Below are 25,179 nucleotides of genomic sequence, written 5' to 3' on the forward strand. Positions count from 1 at the left end.
GGCATATAAATGTCTAACTTTGCTGCTTTCATGGACTGGTAGATTACGAAGTTTGCGCGTCAGGGGAGTTCCGATAGCACAACTTTATAGCCGCGCTGTCGACCCTAATTTGACAGGAGCAGAAATGTTCCTATTCCATGAAGGTGTCTTGGCGGCAACTATGCCAAACATGGTCATAACACGATTATTCCTATCCAAGTTAGTTTAAAAATGAGCTTTTCGATTGTAAGCCGATAATTCGGGAGTAGACAATCTAGACTTGGTGGTCTCTGTTACAACAGGACGAGTAAAGGAAAGGCTCGAACTTTTGGAACTACTTTTTGATTTATTATTTGTGTTTTTTCATGACTAGTAGACAGTTGTAGCATTGTAATACCATATTCTCTTTATTGCTAACATCTACTAGGTCAAAAACTGCTGTAATACGCTTTATTATTCTTCAATTACTGCTTAATAATCATGTATTGTTCTCTTCGCCCTAAGCTACATGTATGGCTGTGCTTGGAGTTTAATTTCTTACTTGGTATGTTATTCGGTTTCATAATTCATTTAAATAAGTTAATGAGTGCTTGAGATAGTTGTTAGCTGTTTGAACAGTATGATTAAGATACAATACGTGGGGTAGAAAAATTAGTAGTAAAATTCTGATTGGGGAATTTAACACATGATATATATAAACCTCTCAAGTCATTACAGTTTTTCATATTTATTCTGCCATATGTTGTCACCCATACATTCAAGCATTCCATAGCTTCCGAATGTTCGTCCATGACGCTTATTAAACGACACTAATGATGGGCCATAATTGTTATACGACAGATTTGTTGCTGGATGGTTTACGTTCTGGCGATGAATGATTTTAGCACTCCAGTTTTATTGAGTCCATGGCCTCTATTAATAGGGGAGTTTATTCTAAGTAGTGTTATTGCCTAGATATAGACGGAAAATGTATGGTATGATTTCGAATAAATCTCAGTAGCATACCGTTGATATTTTCAGAATAATTTCACGTTTTTTTAGGAAATTGCTGCGCGTCACTGAACTTCTGAAGTTTATCAGAAGCCATTATTTATAATCTGTTATCCCACCCTCAGTTTTTAGGATACTGGTTATTATATCTTCTGGTCTTCTCATGCCTAAAATTACCCGCTGCTTTGAGGATGTCACGGGTATTTGAAGCCTAACAACACTTTTGTCCATGACACCTTTATAATTTAAGGAACCCAAACCCAGTCAAACCAAAAGTCAAGAATGATGTAGTTCGAAGGTATATTTGGAAGATAGTCATTATATCGAGGTGTTTGATCTAAGCTGTCTAGTTGCTATAAGGGGTGTGTAGAACGGCGTTAACAGTAGAAATCTGGTGCGGATGCGCGACCAAGCGCTTTCAGTTAGGATGTCTCCAGTAAAACCAATTACATCAGCATCAATGTCTAAGACTTCCTGTACTACTTATTTCAGGGGTCTGTTTACCAATGCAATTTCTTCTCCTTGCCTCAATTTACCGGTGGACATAAGAAGGAAATCTCCGGTGTGTCAAGGGGAATTTTGCGATATAGCTGCATTGCTGCCTAATGACATTTATGTTAATCCCCCAATTACTAGCTTCTGCAGTTGTATCTAAGATTTTGTGATTTCTGAACATATTATCTTGACAAACGCGTGCTCTGTTGAATAAGGCACTCTTAGAAGACCTTTTTATGGATGACACGGTAAGAGATTTGGTGTTAAACCCAGGACATGAATGCCGGCACCAGTTCCCTGGAATGTCCCCTGAGATTCCTCAATAATACGTACGTACCCCTAAATCTCAAAGCCCATGAACCTATCAACCAAAAACGTAACGTTTCAAGTCAGAACCGCTTTCGGAAACTCAGGGAGTTCACGCAGTACGTTTATCCACTACAAATCTTACTTTCCTTAACCTTATCTATTTTTTCCGTCTTACTGGCGCTTTTCTCAGGGTAACAGGAAGATGGTAAGAAGTTGAGGATATGTGTTACAAGAGTTGTCTGCTTAATGCTTTCAAAAGCACTCAGGAAATCATTGTGTTGCAATCCACCGACAATTTCTCATGTCTCTACATACAGATTTCTGTTGGGATTCAAGGGTTTCCTACTGCCAATAAACATCGAAATTTGCCGACAGAAACACCACCTGACGTTATGCGTTTATTTTGCTATACTTCAATAGTTCATAAGCACTTTAATATGTTTGTGTATTCTCGTGTTAGATGTATTGTTAATTGGTATAATTCTATGTGCAAGGCGTTGCGCGTAATACAAGTTTCCGTGTTTACGCGTATCGGTTTGTTTCGTCTGTAAGGTACACTGGACTCCTGAGGTTCTTTGCAACTGGCTGACATAAAATCTAAACCTTATGTTAGGAAATGGATTTGGTTGCGGCCTTCAACACCGAGGTTAGTTGTAATTCATACGATTTACCTTGTTTAGTTAAAATCATTAACAGATTCACAACTGCCGGTTTCTAGAGCCAAAATGGCTTCGATAACAAGGGCCGCTATAAAGGCTTTGAAATATTATAAACATGTGGTACAGATTGTTGAGAAGTTTATAGCGAAATGTTCACCGGAATATAAAGTCCCTGGATTGTATGTAATCGATGCCATTGTTAGACAATCTCAGTACTTTTATCGCGAGAAGGATGTTTATGGACCCAGATTCCTTCGTAACCTAGTGCCTGTATTTATTTCCCTTATGAATTGCAATGAGAAAGATAAGCCAATGCTAATGCGCATGTTGTATTTGTGGCAGAAAAGTTCTGTCTTTCCAGATGAAGTTATAAAGGCACTGTGCGGTGTTATATCGGATCCCAAAAATCCACAGGTTGTTGGAAAAGGTAAGTCTTTATGTTCATTAATTATTTTGTTTTAGCTAAGGAGGTCATCATTGAATCACTAAACAATTCCTCTACGAAGCAAATAATCATTGAATCTTCAGTCCCTTCACAGGCCACAGAAATACCCCCAACTGTAGACAACTGTGTATCTAGAGACGATAATGCAGTATCTGCTTCTGAGATCGCTAGTGATTGCGCCCAAAGGAACACAAGCGCTAAGGTTCAACTACTTCAACTACAAGTGAGTTTTATTGTGACATTTCGAAGAAACTGAACGATTTCCATATTTCATGTCGTTATATCTCTCTAAATCGTTTGAAATAACGTGGGTACGTGCAGTGCACTTACAGTCAAAATAGTTTTCCGATAAAAGCATAGATTGACCAGATTTATAGTATAAATTATCCCGTTGGTCTTAGCCATTTTTTAGTGGTCAGTAATTCATTAATTTATACGAGGTTGATGCATGTAGTAAACTTGAATCTTAAGAGTTTTCGCGAATGAAGTTCAACTTTACATAAAAAGATGACAGCATTAGTTTCCAGTATTAAGTTTGTCACAATATTTTACTAATGTTTCCACAGGTCCCTTAATTTGAGCGGCTCGTGCTTTTAGCATCAACACGTCAGACTTTGCATATGAGGGTTGCAGTATACTGATTATCTAAAAAATTACGTTCCGGGCCTCAGATTTTCGTCAATTTATTGAGTAGAGGTTCGCGTACTTGACTTTGAGCTATACCATATATGAGGGTTGGTGATATTGCTCGGTTGCTTAAACTGAAGTAAGCAGCGTGAGATTCGAACCTATAACCCAGTGGCTGAAATTTAGAAGTCTTGACCATTGAACTACAGTTCTAACAAGTCACAACCACCCTTTATATCCCAATCCTTATAATACTTAAAGTAGGGCTGAGTTTCGGATTCATATTTATTCTTTAGTTAGAAATTTGTCACTGATTCAGATAAATCCCATACACAATCTTTGTCTTAACCAACGTTTTATTAGATGAATTCACTTCGTTGTGTTCACTCGTTTGTTCTGCCTCTATTATGTTCCCAACTCCCCACTGTTAGTCTCACTGTTTCTATTTGTTCTTCCTTTCTCCCATTTCTTTCTATGGGGTTTGTGGTAACTCCAAGATTTGTGCCAGGTGCTATTCCGTGTACATAGCTGTCTTGAGATTAGGATGGCGGGTAGGGTAATTAGAATTGTCAGAGTGTGGTAGTAAAAACATCTAGTTTTATTCAGCTTTCTGTGCTAAACAAACAAAATTAGCAAGCCTAACATCACGTATCTCGTCTTTTTGAAAAAAATCTACAAACTTGAATGGAATCAGGCTGTTGTCACGTACACTAGGGTGAATAGTCAAATTAAAAACAAGTAAGTCAATGGTCTTCACATTTTATAGGAGTAAAATAAATAGTGGGTTGACCGACATCAAAGGAGTCATCTAAAATTTAAGTCTGAAAAGTGTTGGTTTGCTAAACCTAGAGATTAGGACAACTCACTAAGCTTTTAGAACAGACACTAGGGACTACACAGGATACATTGGGAGTTACTGTTCAACATCCAGTTAGAGGTTAATTAAGATACTGAATGTTGGTTATTACAGGAGTAAATGGAATGAAGAATAAAGTCCAGTTCACTATCTATTGAACTTAGTAACGTGAAAAGTTGCAGACTTTCTGTCATCCCAAAGATGATAAATAGCTTGAAGCCCTAAGGAACTGAGCTGGAAATCGGTCTCATTTGTTCAGACATATTAATTATGTCTTTGTATAAATCTTGTTTTGAATCTTCTATTCACTCAGTCCTTTTGGATCACATTCTTTGCATTCATCAACCTTAAAGTCAACCTGTGGGTCGGTAGAGTGATTAGAGTCAATTGGATGTTCAAGAATTGGACTTCTAACTCCCTCTTGCCCTTGTAGAACCACACTGCAACATATTCTCGTATCCGAGTTGAAAGCAGACTCTGGCTACGACTTATATACCTTGCTCCACTTGAGCAGGTGAACTTTTAGATGCACATGGAGGCGACCAGACGAGAAAGCTTATTCTTTACGGATACAGAAAACAGGTTCTTACTAATGAGCACCATCAACAGCTTTGTTGCATAGAACGTCCTTTTTATCGCTACCGTCAACTGAGTTTTCATTATATCAGAAGTTGGGTCACCTTTAAATTACATGTTCATATGAAGGTACCTCTTTCGGACTAAATTATCAGATTCCTTGTCTCGATTTCTTTTTCCATATTCTTCCGTATGAAGCGGCTTGGATAGCCGTTTTCAGACAATTAGCACCCAGTTATCGATTAGTTATATTAATACCGGTTGTCCGATTTCAGGATAATAGAAGACTAACTTTAAAGTTCAAACTTTTGTCCACGTACTCGAATTCGATCTCAAGATAAGGGAAATTTATGGGATTATTAAGTCTCCAATATAAATAAAAACTATTAACTTGTGCTGGGCTTTGTATCCACACCCTAGATTTTGAAAAATTTCCGACGTAAAAGTTCATAAAATTAGTATGTCAGTTCTTTGACTATCAGACCTCGTTTTTTTGATGAATTATATGACGTAACAATTTGAACCGATGTACATATGTTCCAGATTCCACGTTGCATGTAATTGTTTGCTGAATGAATAATCCTAATTGTCTAATTTTCCTACAATGTCGACTACTTAACAAAGATTATAGAAGAATATTTTCCTTCTGGTTTTAAAGAAAATTAAAATACTGATTTCTTACCAATCTTTCATAACTTATCCGTATATTCATTTCTCCACCGTTTAGTGAACGAGTACAATAGTTCAAACTTAATTCGTTTTTTTAGAAACATGGGCAGAGTAATGCTATACTTATGATTCCATGGCTTAAATTTTCTCTGAACCTTTTTTATAGGCTTTACAAAAAAAGATTGCTGAACAATCAGCATTACTTAATCAAGAACAAACAATTGATCCGGAGGTGCTGACACAAATTCATATTCTTATGTCAGAACTAACTAGACGAGCAGAAGCAGCAACAGTTCAACTTGCTAATGAACAAGCCAATGAAGATTTAAAGTAGGCTGTTTTTATTTGTTCTTTGATATAATCAAGTTATACATATATGGCACTGGATTCTCCTACTTAATAAAAGAATAGCTTCATTCTAATTGAGCACAAATCTGTCACTCATTTGACCTTTGGTTTTAACTCCAAGTTCAACTACACTTCATAGTGTTTTTTAGTTGTTGGCTTTGTGATTTAAATCTTAAACTGTCAATTACAAGTCGTAGCTTTGAATTCATGCCCATTACCTATCACGACTTTTACGCTTAGCCATCACCTATATTGACGGATGATGTTGGTATATTAGTAAGTTCGAAGAAAAGTAGGAACAGCCAAGCCAATAAATGGCAACATCGGTCCATGAGCTCATTAACTATCTAACCAGGTCATGGTGGGGAATTCAGAACACGTGGTTTTAACCCATGGGATAACCGAGGTCAGTGTCTGGATACATTTTATGACATTTGTCAGAATCTGTCACTGAAATGCATTAACCCTTTTTTCCTCCCCTTAGATCTTAATTCTTAGTATCCCTTCATACATACATTTTCATTTCTTCTCAGACCTTTTCCTCAACGTTTAGTCTTTTTCATTATCATAGTTACTGCATTTTTTGGACTCATTTTGCCATTCATCTTGTTAATTTTGTCATCGTGCTAACGTGTGATACAGCGACTTAGGCAAATGCATGTTTGTGCCAGACTCTGCGTTGGTTATGATTGACTTATTGATACCCTCTTCCATCCATGGGTTTCGACAAGTAAGAAACACTAATTTGTCTGGAAAAATACAAAAAAATGTGAACTAAAGAGGTTCTTCAGATACTAGAAATTTCCTAAAAGTCTGGCATTCAGGTCAATCAATAATCGTTAGTCATACTAATGTAGGACAGATCTATCAATCAATTAATTCGATGTTAATCAAATCGCGATATAGCTTATTAACAAAAGGATTATTGGAAACATGGATACGCATATTGCTGACTACTTTTGAAGCAAATCAATCAAGCTATTATTTTTTGGTGATAACTAGAAAGTTCACTTCAAAACCGATGAAATTACACAGTCCATTATCATTAGTAGTTTGATACATCAGTCGTAACTACGACTGTGTTTTCTTTACCATTAATATTTTTTTGGTGGTTTTATTAGCATCTGTTCTCGTCGTCCTAAGTAACTTACATCAATTTAAGCTGGTTATAAAGTGTACCACATAGTCAATGTTTTTAAAAGTTGTATTAATTTGTAGTAATCGACTACTAAGTATTGGCTAGTCCCATGCTTAGTTCTTAACTTTAGCCAAATGAGGTCAATCTACATATATTGGAATCTAGAGTAAGCTACGCTAATCTTCTTCTTCATCTTTGGTCCCTCTACGACGTTAGTCTGACTAAAAGGTCATGTGTACATTGTGTCGATCAGATCAGAACAACTATCAACCTCTTGTATTGATGAAAACATAGGACTTATATGGCCTACTGTACGTTCCGACCGTTAATTTACTCTTCAAATCATTACTGATGAAGTGAATTTAGGGAGTTCTCCTTTGCACATTAGCACTAGAATGATATAGAGATGATATGAAATATTAAACAAGTCAGCTAAACAGCCTGGTTTATTTTTGTAAGAATTCTGGTGATGTTTTGAACACAAGGTTTAGAGTTAAGGCAAATGTATTCCCATAAATTGAGAGTATTTTAAAAGAAATAGGGTTGACTTACCTTAAATTTTATGAACTAATGTATTTATGAACTTTGTTGGCACATTTATTGGAGAGACTGTGTTCATTTTTCATACTTAAAAGTGAAATGGAACTTCTTGATTATGTTCGTAGTGGAAGTGTACCTTTGAATGGATACTTTGGTTATTCATTTCATTTATTAGTTAAATGATCACTACCTTTTTTCCTTTCTTTTAACAATGTTATCATTCTAATTTATATGGAGAGTAGTTTTTTTGCTGGGTCCCCTGTTGTGTATCAAAATGTTTTGTGTTTTAGATAACATTACTAGTTAAATATAGGGAATTCATAGAATGTGCTGAAATTTTTTTCACTTTTCGATGAAGTAATATTCACTTAAGCTGACCACTTCAATTTTACCGTCTGAACTGTTTGTGACAATGTAGTTTAGTCGGATTTCTTTCACATATACATACATACACACACGAGAACAAATAAAACTTTCTATCTGACCACATTTTTGTACTGTCCTGTTACTTTGAACATGAGAAAACTTTGCGTTATGTATTAATTGCTTCCCCAGAATCAATCTGTTTTACTCACTTATTATGTATAACCTGTTTATGTCCTTATGAAATGCTACAAAGTGTTTGGTTTTTGTGTTGTGTTCTCTGAGCTAGATAGTTTCATTGGGGAGCTTTAATTATCCTTCTTTTCAAAATCTTCAGCGCCTACTTATGTTGCGTTAAGCTTTTTGGTTATTTCACAAGTGTTCTATTAGTTCATTCCAGTGGTCACGTTTGTGAGTGGTTGTTTTCGTAGGTTTTGTCAGTTTAGTTGTAGTCTTGCGACAAGTTGATCTCTTCCTTATGGGTTCATAGGTTAAAACTGTATTGATGTAGTTTGCGATTGACCTGAATGACATTATTTTAGAAATCCCCTGGTAATCTTGAAGTTTACCTGGTTCGAAATTCCGAGTTTCTTTAGTGGTATCACTGGTATCACATCACATCGTTTCAGTGTTAGTCTTTGTTCGTTTATACGTAAGTGAATGGGATGTTCATTACTTCCAAAATATTGATAAAACTTTGCATTTAAAGAAGTCATTGTATCACATTCTCATAGTTACTGTTCTCTTTATTCTGCAATTACAATGATTTTACTCTATTTTCCGTTTTTTTTCTTCTTGTTCACCTCTCAGTGTGATTGATCCAAATTTGTTGGCACGAATACAATCGATGGTTGATACATTGGCGCATACTCGTGTATTACAAAAACAACTAAATCAAGCACGAGCTGAACGTCATCACCATCAACAACACTCAAGATATCAGCAACAACAATCAAATACTGTTGTCCGATCTATCAATGGTGTAACAGCTGGTCAATTGGAAGATGATACAAAACTAATTCGGGTTCGTTGTTGTTGTTGTTGTTGTGTTTTAAATGATTTATTAAGTTTATTTGTTTATTGTTCAATTTCATGGAATATTTTGGTATTTTTAGAGCAATTTCATTGCAAATAATTCTAAATAGATTTTATAAATGAATTGATCAGGAATAAGGTTGAATTAGAAATTATCATTTTAATTAAATGATTAACATTTAGTTATTTAAACACATAAACATTAGTACAAGATGGCATCAACTAGATATGCGCTACATAAATCATCCGATTTGTATGAGGGCTGTGATACTGCCCGGGTGCTCAAACTGAAGCAGGTGGTTTTCTTAGGGGGGCCATACCCGGAGCCTTTGACCTAAATGTCTGATCCACAAGGTAGTGGAACAATGTCAGGAGATGCAGTCCCATGGTAGCCGGTGAACAACGATTGGTTCATACGCCATTTGTTCCCTTAGGATCATGGAGCCCATGTGCACCATTTGTTTGAAATCAGGGTTTTCCGATTCCCTTAGGTGGATCCTCCGCGTCCACTAACGCGGTTAAAGCGCCGAGCATTCGCTTTTCGTCCTCTCAATTTCGTAAACAATAGTGATGCCGCGAGAAGGCAGTGAGTAGGACATCCCTGGCAGTGGTTGTATACACGTTGCCATGTGAGAGTATTTCTAGAGGAAGAGCTGACTCTCCCCACTTTCGGCCGTCCCAGGGCATTTGAGGGGAAATGATTAACAAGGTGAAAGGTTTTCCCTACCCTAGATTTTAATTCATATTGTTACGTATGTGGTGGAGAAAATTCCATCATTGGATAGTGTGTTTCGTTGTAAGACTAGTTAGTATAAATCATATGATAGATTCTTCTTTGTAATTTTGGATTACTTAAAAATGAGTGATGGCTTTTCCAGATAATTAATTCTTAAAATGTTTGGTATCAGCGAATAGTAATCTTCAACAGTATGATTCAGAATGAATGAATTGGTGGAACAGAAAAGCTTAAGGTAATTTTCAAATTTATGATCCAATGGAAGATAACAAGTGGATTCAAGTGCCACATACCACCACCTAAGGTCTCTAACCACTGATCGTGGTTATTGGATGGAACATAGCCACCTAGCCTACACTTATTGACTTAACTTATTTTACTAGTCATTGATTTTGCAGGCTGTTATTTACGTTTACCGGCAAACATCACGCGTCAAGGTAGGCCCTGGTTAAGCATACATAATACATGTTACAACCAATATTGATGCGGAGACATGATGCAGAGTTAATTTGAAAACATGAACATTTGTTTGGTCAGCTTGTTTTTCCCTCTGTTCCGTTACACGTAAGTCAAATAAAAGTGGTTGACAACAGTGTGTATTTCACATACTTCTTTAGGTAGGCGTTCTTACCTCTTTAATAATTCGACTGTTTTTTTCTAAAATCGCCTTAACATAAATGGCCCAGTATTTTCACAATAACATTTTTTAATTGATGACAGTCTGTAGTAATCCCCCTGTGGCTTTAGATTTTATGCTAGTCAACAAATGATTGCAATACATTGGGTATTTTAAACAAGTCACTGTTCGTACAGACTAATAAAGGGTCTTCCAATCGATTTACCTCATTTGCCTAACATCAAACAATCAGATGGTCCCCAATGTTCCATTCAACTGTATTGTCTTGTCTTTTTTGTCTCTTACTTTTTTAGCCTACAGATAACCGTGGTGGTTTAGTTAGTTCAGTTAAACTAAAAACAGACACATGTATTCGAAATGATTCAAATAGATTAATACGACCTACAACACCTCCATGTTTATCGGATGTTGAAGATGATCCTGGAATTTTACCACAGTCATGTGATAGAAAACTTCACTTAACAAAAAAGAATAAAATTGCAAATAGAGCTAGTTCAAAACATTTAGGCTCCAAAGTAAGTTAAATTGTGATTATTATGTATGATCGACTGGTAATGTCTTTCTGTCCGCTTATCAAGGATTCAGCTACAAATATCATGTCAAAAGCAATTTATCTTAACCTACTAAATTGGCCACCCTGAATTTCATTTCAAAAGTTTATGTACACTGTCCTGGTGTGGTTTATTGGTTGCCTCTGTGCAATGTGTTGTTACATAATATTACTATGGAATTTTTTAAACATTATCGAAGTTCTCAGTTGTATTCGTAATTTCATCACATCTCAGCGGTCCTCTGAGTTGTACAAAACCACAAAAGCAGACTCAGTATTTCATCGGGGTTGGTGTATGCGAATAGATTAGCTGGGAGAGTTGGGAACCCCTGCTTGCAAATAATACGCGGATATAAACTTCAGAATTCTTGAGAAGCGAACAGCATATGAACATTATTTGGTCTCTAACTCCCTCTAGATAACATCTAGTGTTGCTCCGCTGCTCTGTGGACTAGATCTTTATTACATCTACTTAGGTTCAACGCAACGGAGATAGCATCATTAATCGGGTTCAAAGCCTCACATACACTAACCTATACCTGTTGAATGCGGTACATTGACGATGTGTTTATGGGTTTGTATATATTAAGGTGTTTTGCTACTTAATTTAATACTTCAGAATATTAAACATTGTCATTGAGACCTTTTGTATTGGTTATTTTGATTTTCTCATTGATGTTTAGGACTGAAATTAATCGGTCTCTTATTGGCAAATGTACATCCTGCACACATTACCTCGATATTGCCATTAAGTCACAAGCACCATAAGCACAGACAGATGATAGTTAGCAATGATATTCGCGACGCCTATTTGCCTTATTTGGGACTCGTCAGCTGGATGTACCTGCACTCAAGAGTTAAACAGTTGCATTCCTGAACATCAATGGGAACATTCAAACAACCAATAGAAATGAATTGAACTTCACCTTATTGCACAACCTAACCCAGTGGCTACCTGGACTTAGTAGCTAAGTGGATAACTTGACAGCGTTTGATGTAAATGGTACTGAGCTTGAGTCCCGGAGTGAAAATCAACTATGGAATGCAGGTATACTCAGCTGATGAGTCCCAAATAGGACGAAGCCTATGTTCCGAATTCAACTGCAACTCTTGAACGTGTTTCTTCTCCTGGTTACTCAACAACATCTAGTGACATATGTATCTTTACGAGTTTCGAACCGCTGAACTCAAGTTTAAGAGGACAGTTTAGACCTTTTTAAAAAATTATCTTTTGTTTGATTCCAGGTGAAGTTTTCAGCATATATGATCATATCATTTTGCTTATAAGTAACTTGTTATTTATGTTTACACTATTTTTATGAATAATTTGTTTTATCAGTCCTTAGATGTTACTTTTCATGATTCCAATGTCTGTCAGGGTTCACGTAAACATCATATTTATGATTCGCATCCAATGCATAATTTCGATAGAGAAACTAGTCATGTAGATGGATTTTTACCATCAGATAACTCTTCATTTTCCGATCGAAATAATAGTAATATTAATCATAATAATGATCAAGTTCATTCATTTCGAGAACATACAAATCGACTTGTTTCAGAATATGAAAATTGTGATGATTGGAATATTTCATCAAGTCAAAGAGTTCGTAATAAATATAGTCGGTAAGTTTTTGTCCCTACTTTTATCCGATTCTGTCCTGATATAATTAATGCAAATTGTTTGTAATTAATCAGTCAGTCAGCTACAACGTAGGATCAGGCACATATATGCATCGGTCCAAGTTGCCATACCTCATTAACACAACAAGATGAACACCGAATTCATAAAAGTTGTTAATTCAGTGGTGGTAATATATAAAAGAAAGATTGAACATAAGGATATAGTACAGGAAGAAAGAATCAGTTCGTAGAATGAAAGATAAGAAGCGATTTTAATCTCTTAGTTTAAGGGAAGACAGAGTGTGCATACACCTACGCCATTCTGATAGATTCTGAGCCATGTCACCAACAGTCTCCAACCATTGGTTACGATAGTCATGTAGACGCCAACCAAGTAATCTGCATCTACCAACATGGCTCAGACTAGAAGTTAGTGACTTCAAGCACTGACGCCACGTTTTGGTTTGGCGGCCCCTAACGTTTTTAATTAACATTAGGTTGTGTATTGTTTAGTTATTTTTTCAGGGTAATAGTAGTATCTTATTTTTGAGTATAACATCAGCGTTGAATGAAAACTAATCCTATTTGTTTTGTTTTTTTTTGTTGTTAAATTTCCTAATGCATTACTCTTTTATGTGCTCTATCTTCAAACGAAATGTTTATTGGAAGCAGAAATGTTGAAGATGAATTTCTCCGCCTCTGTATGCGAGTTATTACTTCAACAGTGATTTAAATCAACGCATACTCTGACTTATAATAGAGAGCGAATTGATCGAGCATACTAACCACTTCACTTTTTTTTTAGAAATCTCATCAGATCTTGTGGGGTAGTAGTAGCTAACGAAATTTTAGGATGGACTCAGAAATTTTTATCGGCTTTTATCATCTATGATGTACCTGAAATGACTGTATGGCTATGAAAGACACGAGTATATTGCGTAACAGTCTGGTTTGTTCATCCTAAAAACATTTCTTGCATATGACAGGAAAACGGAGTTACCAGTGCTGAGGTTGAATGTAGGGTAATTGGAGATGATAAATTGTTTGATAAAATTATGAATCGTCGTCGGCTACTGTATCTGAAACATCTGTGACGTATGTTCAACCATTGACTACCTTAATGCAAAATGCTGGGTAGTATAGGAATGGTTTAGAAGAAAGTTAGGAGTAACTGAAGTAAGCTGTGATATCAGCTTATAATATCATTAAGTGTTGAACTGTATCGTTTTGATAGATATACAAAAGATAAATTTTACTCATTCACCAGGTACTTAGGTATAAGCCGCAATCTAGTTGTGAAAGCCAATGTTACTACCCAGGTGCCCAAATCGGAGTAGATGGAGTGCGGTTCGAACCTGGAAATAAATGGTTAGGGTGTCTGCTAGCTACCATAATCTCTGCTTATAATATTTGATTTTCGCTTACTCAATCGCCACTCTAGATATGGACTTCCTATTAGTGGTCCACAACTTAATGGTCATATGCATAGTCAAAGACTATTTGACATGATTCAATATGGGTTCCAGTTGCACAGATTCGCTCATTCTTTATCTTTATCCAAATTTTGTGTTAAATGTCATTTTATACCTTATTATTCTGTAGTCTCATTTGTTCTATTTCTCACGTTGATATTTCCGATTATAGTTTAAACTATTCCCCCCTTTCTTGTTTATCATCTAATTTATTTCCTCTCTCACTATTGCTGGTTTAAGATATTGCGGTAACTTAAATTGATACAACTTTGTTCTAGATGGTCTCACATTGATGATAAATTATATCCTGTTAATATGTTGATTGGTTAGTCGAAAATTCTTCTTAGTGAGTTATCTTTTGACATGAATTTATTCTTGTGAATCTTCTCAACCTGCAACTCCCGTTTATCGTTTCCTTTTTAATAGTCTCGATTCGTACGATGATCGTGTTGATCCTCCTCATTCTCATCATCATCGACATGTTTTTCTTGAATCACATAAACTTGATGTATTCGACAATGAACCTGAACACTCAGATCAATTCGTTGATGATTATGCTTCAGACTCACCTATTCTGAGTCCTGTTCGTCGACGTTTTGACGATAGTCTGTTTCAAAATGAATCAGTATCACCAACTGAATCCGACCCAAAACATCGTGAACGTCGTAGAAAACATCTTGGCTTGCCTACATTGAAACCAGATCATGTTGGGATTTTATCGCATACAGTGTTTATTGGTCATTTACATAAACAATTAGCTGAAAGCAAGCTAACAGCACTTTGTTCAGAAGTAACTGAAGGTCAAGTAATTGAATGTAATTTTATTCCACCACGTGGGTGTGCATTTGTTACATTTGCTACTCGAAGAGCTGCACATCGTGCAGTGACTCACATGGATCAATCTACATTGAGTGGTCGAGAAATTAAAGTAGCCTGGGCTCCAAATCTCGGTATTAAATCAAGAGAAGATTACGTCACCAATTATTGGGATACTGATGAAGGTTGTACTTATTTACCGATAGAAGAAGTTGTAAAATTAACACGTCCCCAATTCGATGATCTTTTAGCTGGTTGTGGTGAAGTTGATGAAGAATCTCTCACTGATCCTCGACTTAGAGGTTTGATCATGATGAACAGTAATAATAATAATGATAGTAAAACACAATCGATTAGTAGTCCTAATGTAAAGTCTGTTAAGAGGATACAAACAACACCAACCACTCAAAAATCTACAACAAACACCTCGACAAATTTATCAGTATCAGTTTATTCTCCTGTTGTTGTACCACCGTCTGTCCCAATGATATTAACTCGCCCTATACCGCCAATGCAGCCGATGGTTCCTCGGTCAGTCCCATTAATCCTACCTTTAGTAGCGGGTATGTTTTTCGTATTTTTGTTGAATATTTTCTAGAGGATGTTTTTGATTAATCTTAACTTAATTGTTAGTTTTCAATACACACTGACGTCATAAAAATAATACAGGGGAAAAAGGTTCACTTAGTGGAGACACTGATAAAGTGCGAAGTCTTATAATCATTCTGAGCTATAGCGCAAGCGCATTTAAAGTGGGCTTTGTCTCTTAAATGCGAAATGTTGCGTCAGGACTGGTCCAGACCAACACCTAAACTAATGCTAGGATGTGAAGTAATTTAGTGCATTGACCACTTCATTTATCTAAGTGGTCTAGTCAGCTGTGATGTGTTTGTGTCTGGTGATGTGGCGTTACGAACCCGGAAAGTTCGGTTGACTTTTGGTCAATTGTGTCACTTGTGGTGTATGTGGAGTGTCCATCTACCGACTAAAGGACAAGTATAGTGGACAGTAACTCGTCCTATCGTACTTTATTGTTGTGAAGGATAGTCTATGAAAGTAGATGTGAGTAGGCCGAATGGTTTTTGACCATGAGGTCTTGAAAGCGTTCCTTTATGGCTATGAAATGTGGCCTCTTAAAAATAGAGGATGCTCATAGATTATTAATATTTGACTATAGATGACTTTAAAGGATCGTTTGTGTATTTTGAGATCACAAACTGAGGACTAGATAAAGATAGCAAATTGATTGATCAATTAGTAAATCTGCAGTGACTGAAGTGATTAGGATACGTTTCACTTGTGTCTATGATTAAATTTTTAACTGTTGAACTGAGCCATGATGGTAGGTCTCAGGCTACCTGTCTACGATCCTTGTGAATTATATTGACCAATGATTAGATTTTCTACAACTACTGATACTCAGTCAGTAACAACGTAGAACTTCGTACGTACATACACCAGTTCGAGTTACCATACCACATTAGCACAGAGATGCAGTTGTCAATTCGAATCCCGTAGTGGTAGAGGTAGTAAGAGTATAAGCAGTAATCGGAAACATTAGGGTTTGGAGATGTTATTTAAAGAGTATAATTCAGTGAAATAAATTTGGAAAGAGAAAAAAAGAAACAAGGAGGATTCAGGAGATTAGAATTTGAGAGAACACAAAGAGTGTATGCACTTGCGCCATTGCAAACGAATTTTGAGCCATGTCATTCAAGGTCCCTAACCGTTGGTTACTATCATCTCGCGGATCCCAACCAGATAGTCTACACCTACCAACATAGCTCACTCCACTTGTCAGTGACTTCATGGATTTGTGTCACGTTTTGGTCTGGCCGCCCCTAGCTTTCTTCCATCCTATTCCTACACCAAGAAACACCTCACGTCGGAACAGTCGGTGGTTGGCTATACGTAACATCTGTCCCAGCCATCTCAACTGATGAAGTTTCATTACTTTACCAATTGATTTACCACCCTTACCTAGCACCCGTTTCCTAACAACCGCGTTACTTACTCGGTGGTCCCAGAATATACGAGCATCGTTTCGAAGACACCTATGATCGAATACTAGTAACCTACGAATATCCTCTACTCTTACTGGTCATGTTTCACTGCCATAAAGTAAGACGAACGAACTGCTGCGCAGTAAACCCGTCCTTTGGTTGGTAGACGGATATCTCGCCTACCCCATAAACGACGCGGTTGATGAGACTCCCAAGATAAGTGAAGCAGTCGACATGTTTAACTACCACCCAATCCTGAAGTAACTTTTGCATTTCGAGGAGGGGAACCGCATCCCGAACCTGCTTGCATTATCGCTTATAGTGGTCAGAAGACTCGGCTTCAAGCTACAATTCAAGTGTGAGGACTGATGATATTACCCAGTTGCTTAAATTAAAGGTGTAGTGGGGTTCGAACCTACAAACTAGTGGCTAAAAGTCCATGAGATACAAAAACTTAGTTAGTATTCAGATGATGATTAAAATATAAACAAGACTACCTGGTTTGTTTATTGAATTAATTTGAATAACCAGTGACAGTGATTATTAATTTGGAACGATGTATAGAGCTTTAGATAAATGATTCTCCTTAACTGATACTAATTTAGTGGAACAGTAGTTTATTGATTAGTAAGGTATTCGAGTTTCAGCCAATAAGTTGTAGTTTCGAACCTTACTTTATCTACTTTAGTTTGAATAATCAGATATTATCAATAATTAGTCTTTAGACTTAGATGATGTGGCACGTAGCCAACTAAACGTATTTATTTTTACCTGATAATGAGTTAATAAGTACATTCATAAATAAGTGGAAACCATATGTGAGACCTATCTATATACTAATCAACTTCATACAGATCAAATGAAGAATATGAATTAAAAACCAATTCTACTAGTTAGTTATATGAAACGTAGAACCTGTTATATATGTCAATGGATTCCAGTTGCTACATCATATCAACACAATCATATGAAATTATCAAGATAAATATCAGAGTAGTAAAAGTAATAATAGTATCAGTGAGATACTTTGACCGCGAGATGATAGCAACCGATGGTTAGGGACCTTGAATGACATGGCTCAAAATTCGTTTGCAATGGCGCAAGTGCATACACTCTTTGTGTTCTCTCAAATTCTAATCTCCTGAATCCTCCTTGTTTCTTTTTTTCTCTTTCCAAATTTATTTCACTGAATTATACTCTTTAAATAACATCTCCAAACCCTAATGTTTCCGATTACTGCTTATACTCTTACTACCTCTACCACTACGGGATTCGAATTGACAACTGCATCTCTGTGCTAATGTGGTATGGTAACTCGAACTGGTGTATGTACGTACGAAGTTCTACGTTGTTACTGCCCGAATGAATTTAAGTAATAATAAAAAACTCAAATCTCACATACTATCTTTTGTGTTGAAGATGAGGCAATCAAAATGCATCAATTACTCATACTAATAAATCAGTCAAACGGTTTCTATTTTGTTGCATTTATATACCATCCACGTTCTTAATTTACCGCTCCATTTCATAGCCATTTGATAAATTGGATTTAAATTCCACTAAATTACCTGTTATTTTTCATTATTCCTCTTGTTTTCAAAGCATCAGTTCCACGTATGTCAGTCCCAACACAACCATTATATTTTCAGCAGAACAATACAACAGCTACTTCTAGAGCACCTCCACCACCACCTCCCCCTCCTCCCCACCCCCTCCTCCACCGCCACCGCCTCCACCCCCTCCTCCTCCACCCCCACCACCTACACAACCGTCAATCACCCCTCCCCCTCCCTCTGCCACTATATCATCCCAACCTCATTCAACAACCACTACATCGGAGTGTCAGTGGAATCCTGGAATTAATGCGAATCATCAACGTGTTGTAAATCAGCAATTATTACAACAAAATCCGAAGCCAGAATTGTCAACTTCAAGTTTTGCCGCGCTTAGACCATACAACAGACCACCATTATTACCACATACTTTTCTTCCACGTAAGTACACATTATTATTATTGTTATTATTACCGTAAAGGGATCGTGGAGATTGTTGGATTTCTCAGTTTTAATCTGAATTAGATAAATATAAAAAATTGGAAAGACTGGACAGCTGTTTCGTCCTATTTGGGAAGTTCTCAGCTATCCTCATCCACATCAGTGATCAAACGCATAGCCTTCAGGTCTTGTGGAGAGAACACTTAAACTTTAGACCTCTAAGTTGATATCTGTTGCTTGACATTTATAATTTCAATCAACTTTTAAGATTGAGCAATCGTATTTCGATATCATCGGTTAGGAACTAGTTGCCACATACTGGATATGATTAAACCTCCAGCAGTCCTATACTAGGACAAAACAGCTATCAAATGCTTCATGTTTTTGAATGGCTATCTAAATAAGGTCAGTCTGTGATGTTGGTATGACATAACAAATCTACGTAAATATCTACATACCTCTGTAGATAGTCCAGAAGTAAAAGTGTAGTAGCTCTACTCACAAAAGAAGTAATTGATTTATCAGGTGTGTACAATGATTGTGTATTAATATTATATACAATATTCTTGGATATATAGGGTGACAAATAATAACATACTAAAAACATCAATACCTGAAAACAAGAAATACACGAAAGGGTTTCTATTCGAGCTCAAAGCAAATAATACAACATCGTATGGAGTAATCTATTGCGAAGAATATGAAATTGTAAGAACTGAATTATAGTATAGTGAATACTAGAAGAACCTGTTGTTTGTAGATAATTTGTAAGGTGTCGTTTTCCGATGATCTTGTATGCCGGTGGTCGCATTGAAGGAGAAGATGTACAGTTATTTTGAACAATTAAAAAACAAACAGTACTTTGATATTCAAACTCTTTTCACAAGTATGAGACAATTTTTCACAATAACAAACCGACATTATCGATATAAAGCGTGATATAGGTGTGCATTTACCCAAATTGCCATACCTAATTAACATAACGAGATGGATTGCAAAGAAATTCGAATAATACAATAATAATGATAATAAGAAAGATTAAACATTGGGAATATGCTTTGTAAAGATTAAATGGAAGGGAAGATAAAGAGTGAATATTTCTGCTTCATTGTGACTTAAAGTCTCTGACTACTGATTGAGGTTATCACACGGACTCCAATCAGATAATCTGCGACTACAAACATGTTTTAGACCAGCAGTTAATGACTTCATGAACTGATGTCATGTTTTTATTTGGATGGCGTTCACTTTCTTCCAACATATTTCTACATTTACAACTATTGTTTGTTGATGCTGGACATACATAGTGCATATTCAACCCACCTCAGTCAGTGTAGATTTATTGCCTGATCAATTGATTTTCTATCTTCATCTGGTACTCTGCATCTAAACCTCAACATTGATCACTCGATGGTTCAAGCATACACAAGCAGTGCTTAGAAAGCATATGTGATCAAATACTACTAACCTACGAATATTCTCCATTTTTAAAGGCCATATTTCAGTTCACTCTGCTGTTGTACATATGTATGTTGGTAGAGATTAGAACTCACAACTTGTTGACTCGAAGTTGAATTTCTAAACCTCGGAGCAACCGCTCCATAGTCAATTAGTGTTATCACTAGTCCTCACCTTACATAAACAGTGTAGTTAAAAGCCGAGTATACAAATCTTTATATTTTGGCAAATGACTTACTGTGGTATTAAAATCATGAGTATAGAAGCTTTGTTACTTATAAAAAGTATAGATATAAACAACCCTTAAGTAATTTTAGCCAATCATATAAGTGAACTGTTGTTCCATGTGCTTCTTCAAAGTATTTTATCATTGATTTTTCTGTTATCTCCCCCACTTACCCATCAGCTGATCAAACTAGACCTCAACAACAACAACAACAACATTATATGAATGCAGTAAATCAACAAAATCGATTTCCCAACAACATGTCATTTCCACCAGGTCTTAACAACAATAATCAGTCGACATTACCTCGTCCCAATACAATGCTCCCACCTCATTCATCTTCTTGGTCAGATGTACGTTTTTCCGAACCATCAAGTTCAAATGTTCCTGCTGGTATGTCCTTAAGTGTATAGTGTTTTTGTTCGTCTGCTATTAAAAAAGATACACTACATCCGTTTTTAAACTGCGTTTATTACATCTTCAGTAGTGTTAACTAACTAAATGACTAACCTGTTTTGCCCTCCCTTTCTCATACAATATATTTTCCATAATTATATCGGTCTAATTATTGACTGAGGTTACCTTCCACAATATGTTTTATAAAAACAACCAAATAAACCAATATATATGAATGTTCTATGCTGCACAGTGTCGATACCTTTTTGTTAAACTCTCATAAATTGCCTTGTATGAAGTTTATAAACAAAGCGATGTCGAATGTTGTTGGAGGTATGAAAGTATTTTTCACTTACCAGTTGCTCACACTATGAAAGAACACTTGAGGGATCTGAAAATAAAACTAGATTAGAAAGGAGATGGTTTTGGCGACTTGAAAGCGCGACTGTATAGCCCAAAGAATAACTGTTTGAGATTGATCACACACACTCTTTTTGTGAGCATTTGTCAATGTGTTACCTTCATACTTTTCTGACTTTAGCTCTGGGACTGGAAATCTTCGGCGCAAAGTAGTGAGCTACTTTGAGGGCGGATCTTTTTTAGTCCCTTACTTTCGTTGTACAAAAGCAGCATCGCCGTAAATGCTAGTTGTCTGAGGGGAACACCTTATCGGCATCATGCCACTGTATATTCAGCAGTAAAATTAAACCCCTAGATGATGAGTTTACTGCTTTAAAGCCTACCGCTCCTAAACTACTACACTTGGTATGATCGACCTCAAGGAACGGATGTTTCTTCTAACATGTCTGGATTAGGTCATCGTTCTACGCATTCGTATTATGTACATGATCTCTGTATAATAAGTACACTAGATAAGCTACTGCTAGCTTCAAAAAAAATTTTAAAAAATGCATGAACTAATGAGAATTGTTTATGGAGATAATATACATTGAAATCAATCAACTCTTTGGATCAAGTGTATTGTACAGTTAGGACTGTAAAGACATCAAGGATAACCCTAGATCGGAACGAACACTAACTGTCCTTGTTATAGAACAAAATCGAACGTCTATACCACCTATTGTACTTTCCGACCGCTGATCGACTATCTGGTGAATTGTTAATGAACTGGATGATATAAAGACGATAAAACCTGAAATGATAACGACCCTAACTTTTGTGAAATTCCAAAGATATGTTCAACAAAAGACATTTGGATGGGACAAGTGTATTGCAATAAATGGGAAATATTTTGTAAAGGAGGCTCTTTACTCGAACACTACCAATCGAGTGAGAGCGTATGGCGAACTGTCATCTACTTTTGCAACCTCGAGTGGTGTCCGTCAAGGCTATCCACTTTCTCCATTTTTGTTTAACTTCACCATAGACCTACTGATGGAAATAACATTCTCGTCGACTGAATTCTCGGGTATTGACCTCCTACCAGGAGGTCCACTTATCGACTTAGAATACGCAGGTGACATAGTCCTGTTTGGCGAAGACGCTGATAAAATGCAGAGTCTTTTGGTAGCACTAAGCAACAATGCCAGAATGTTTGGGATGCGTTTCTTCCCCTCTGAATGCAAGTTGTTGCTCTAGGACTGGACCGCGTCAACACCTGAACTAAGGATAGGGAGATCACCGGGTAAGTGATAGTGAGGTTAGACGCAGGGTATTAGAGGATGATGGTAAATCAGTTAATGAGGTTGTGAATCTTCATCGATTGAGATGGTCGGACTACGTGTTACGTATACGTGAACACCGATTACCACGACATACGATGCTGACTAGTGTAGGGGATGGTTAGAAGAAAGTTAGGGGCGGTCAAACCAAAACGTGGCATCAATACTTGAAGTCACTAACTTCTAGCCTGAGTCGTGTTGGTAGATGCAAACTACTTGGTTGGAATCCGTGTGACTATCACAACCAGTGGTTGGAGACTGTGGATGAAATGGCTCAGAATCGATCGATCACAATGGTGTAGATGTATACACTTTTTGTCTTCCCTTAAACCGTGAGATTAAAATTACTTTCTATCTTTCTTTCCTTGTTTCTTACTATACACAAAATTATCAGTAATTATCATAAATGAAATTTTCATTGTTTTGATTCAATCACTTCATTGTATGAACAATTTGATTTGATGTTTATTCATTTTTATTTAACAAAAAAAGGTCATTTTGTTCAATCCAATCAAATTCCTCATATTCCATCCAATGCAAGTAATAATAATACGTCTTCATTGAATTCTTATGAAATGCAATTAACTCAAAAAACATTTATATCTCCTCGTCCACCTGGTCCATTGTTCACATGTCAACAATCTGGACTACGTCAACAAATACAACAACGTTTACCATTACCACCACCACAACAACAACGACATCCTCATCATCAAGTACAATTGGAATCGTCTGGATTTCGTCCAATGGGGTCTGGGTTACCATTGAATAATTGTAGAATACCAATGAATAATGATGGTATTCTCGGTAGTGCTAATCCTTCTACTGGTGTCATCAGTGGTGGTGGTGGTGGTGGTGGTGGTGTTATGCATATACAATGGTCTAATAACAACAATAATCAAACAACTATGCCACCGATATCTTGTAATCCTAATGCTTTTATGCTTAATTCAGGACAAATGAAAACATTTAATCGACCAATGTTTCCACCTCGTGTTGTCGGCGGTGCTATTGTCGCTCCTCCCGCTCCACCATCTCTCGGCGGCGGCGGTGGTGTTATTGGCTTACCCTTTCGATATCGAAATTTTTCCAGAGGTGGTTTTCCTGGACGATAATGATAATTTCATGGCTCGCTTGGTTGTAAATGTGTATATTTATGTTGAAATACTTGGTTTTCAAAGAAAGAAAAATACTACAATATGTGTACATATCCTTTAAATGGAGATTAAATAGCGGTAATAAACCCTGATAAATTACAGATGCAAATTTGGATTATGCAAAGATTTGTAATAGTAAATAAGAGTAGTAGTATTAGTACTTACTTTATTGACACTATTTGTTAATCGATTATAATAATTAGTGTTTTTATCTACGCTTTCTTCTTGACAGATGAGTGTACATATCTATCTATTTGTAATGTAGAGAGAAATAAATGAGCACCATTATTTATATATGTCCGTAAACTGTTTTTTTGGAAGGGGGGGGAGGAGGGAGCACTCATAAAATAAATATGTATTCTGTGTAGTAGTTGTTCACTTTTTGGAACTGTGTAACCCACAACAACAACAAAAAAAAACGACGGGATGTTTACTCGGTACGTAATGTTTATTTATCTGTTTTGTTTGATATGATCAAGTTGTGTATGTAAGTTTGTGTTGAAATGTGTTTAACGCGTCTTTCCATGATGTCTGAAGCCTTTAGGGTTCGAACACTAACAGGCTTGTAGTTTCGCACTGTTCAGTCATCATACAGACTAGGATGAAACACCTTGTATTTCAGTCCGAACAGCTAATTAGTATTATAAGTCTTTAACACAGTGTCACTCAAAGCTGGATGCATAAACCATAAATGTGGGAATGGCAGTTGAATACAACGGTAATTCAAATATTGGAATATGATCATAGGTCAAGAGTATTAGATAAAATAACAATTTGATTCATAAGGTTATGATAGTCCAACGACTTTAATGGTTAAGCATGCGTAATACATATCCTGAGGTTCGGCTAACTCAACGTACAATGCTAGATGACATAAGGGTAAGTTATGTTAACGGTGTTCAAGTAGAGAATTGGCATCGATTTATTTACTCTGAATGTTAGTCTGAAGCATATGAGTAGTAAGTGGATTAGTTAGTTGGAACCCTTGGGATATTCATTGTCTATGATTGAAGACACTGAGCGTTTGTATCATTTATGACTTGAAATAAGTCTGAGTGATACAAAATCGCATTCATTACCTACCTTCCTCCTTAAGTTTCATTAATTCTCTTTTGTACTGTATTTTTTTTATGTTTAATTTACTAATGCAATTGAAATGAACTCTATATCTTTGCTTTTCATCTTGTTCATTGACTTTGTTGCTTTGTTTGATATTAAGGCATTCGATGGATAGACAACATTCCATCTTAGATCTTTTACAAATTTCCAATAAATCAGAGAACTCAAGAATAACATCGTTCAGGAAAAAAAAAATTAAATCAAATTGATTTCCAAAAACTTATCAGCTCTTAATGTATGGAAGATGTTGTCTAGTGTAGAAGTAGACTGACTGGAAGAAA

General features: G+C 36.4%; 1 protein-coding gene across 1 annotated transcript; it reads left to right on the forward strand.

Annotated features, from left to right (window-relative positions):
• The first annotated feature begins 2,283 nt into the window (after positions 1-2,283).
• SCAF8 (SR- and CTD-associated factor 8) lies at positions 2,284-24,146 on the forward strand. The gene is made up of 10 exons (XM_051210165.1): positions 2,284-2,859; positions 2,895-3,100; positions 5,772-5,935; positions 8,805-9,018; positions 10,696-10,917; positions 12,292-12,578; positions 14,474-15,426; positions 18,469-18,860; positions 20,725-20,937; positions 23,115-24,146. Exons 1-8 carry the CDS (start codon positions 2,499-2,501, stop codon positions 18,750-18,752), a joined length of 2,691 nt encoding a protein of 896 aa, XP_051070131.1. The 5' UTR covers positions 2,284-2,498; the 3' UTR covers positions 18,753-18,860; positions 20,725-20,937; positions 23,115-24,146.
• The last annotated feature ends 1,033 nt before the right edge of the window (positions 24,147-25,179 follow it).

This window comes from Schistosoma haematobium, chromosome ZW (assembly GCF_000699445.3).
Source record: "Schistosoma haematobium chromosome ZW, whole genome shotgun sequence".
Classification (NCBI taxonomy): Eukaryota; Metazoa; Platyhelminthes; class Trematoda; order Strigeidida; family Schistosomatidae; genus Schistosoma; species Schistosoma haematobium.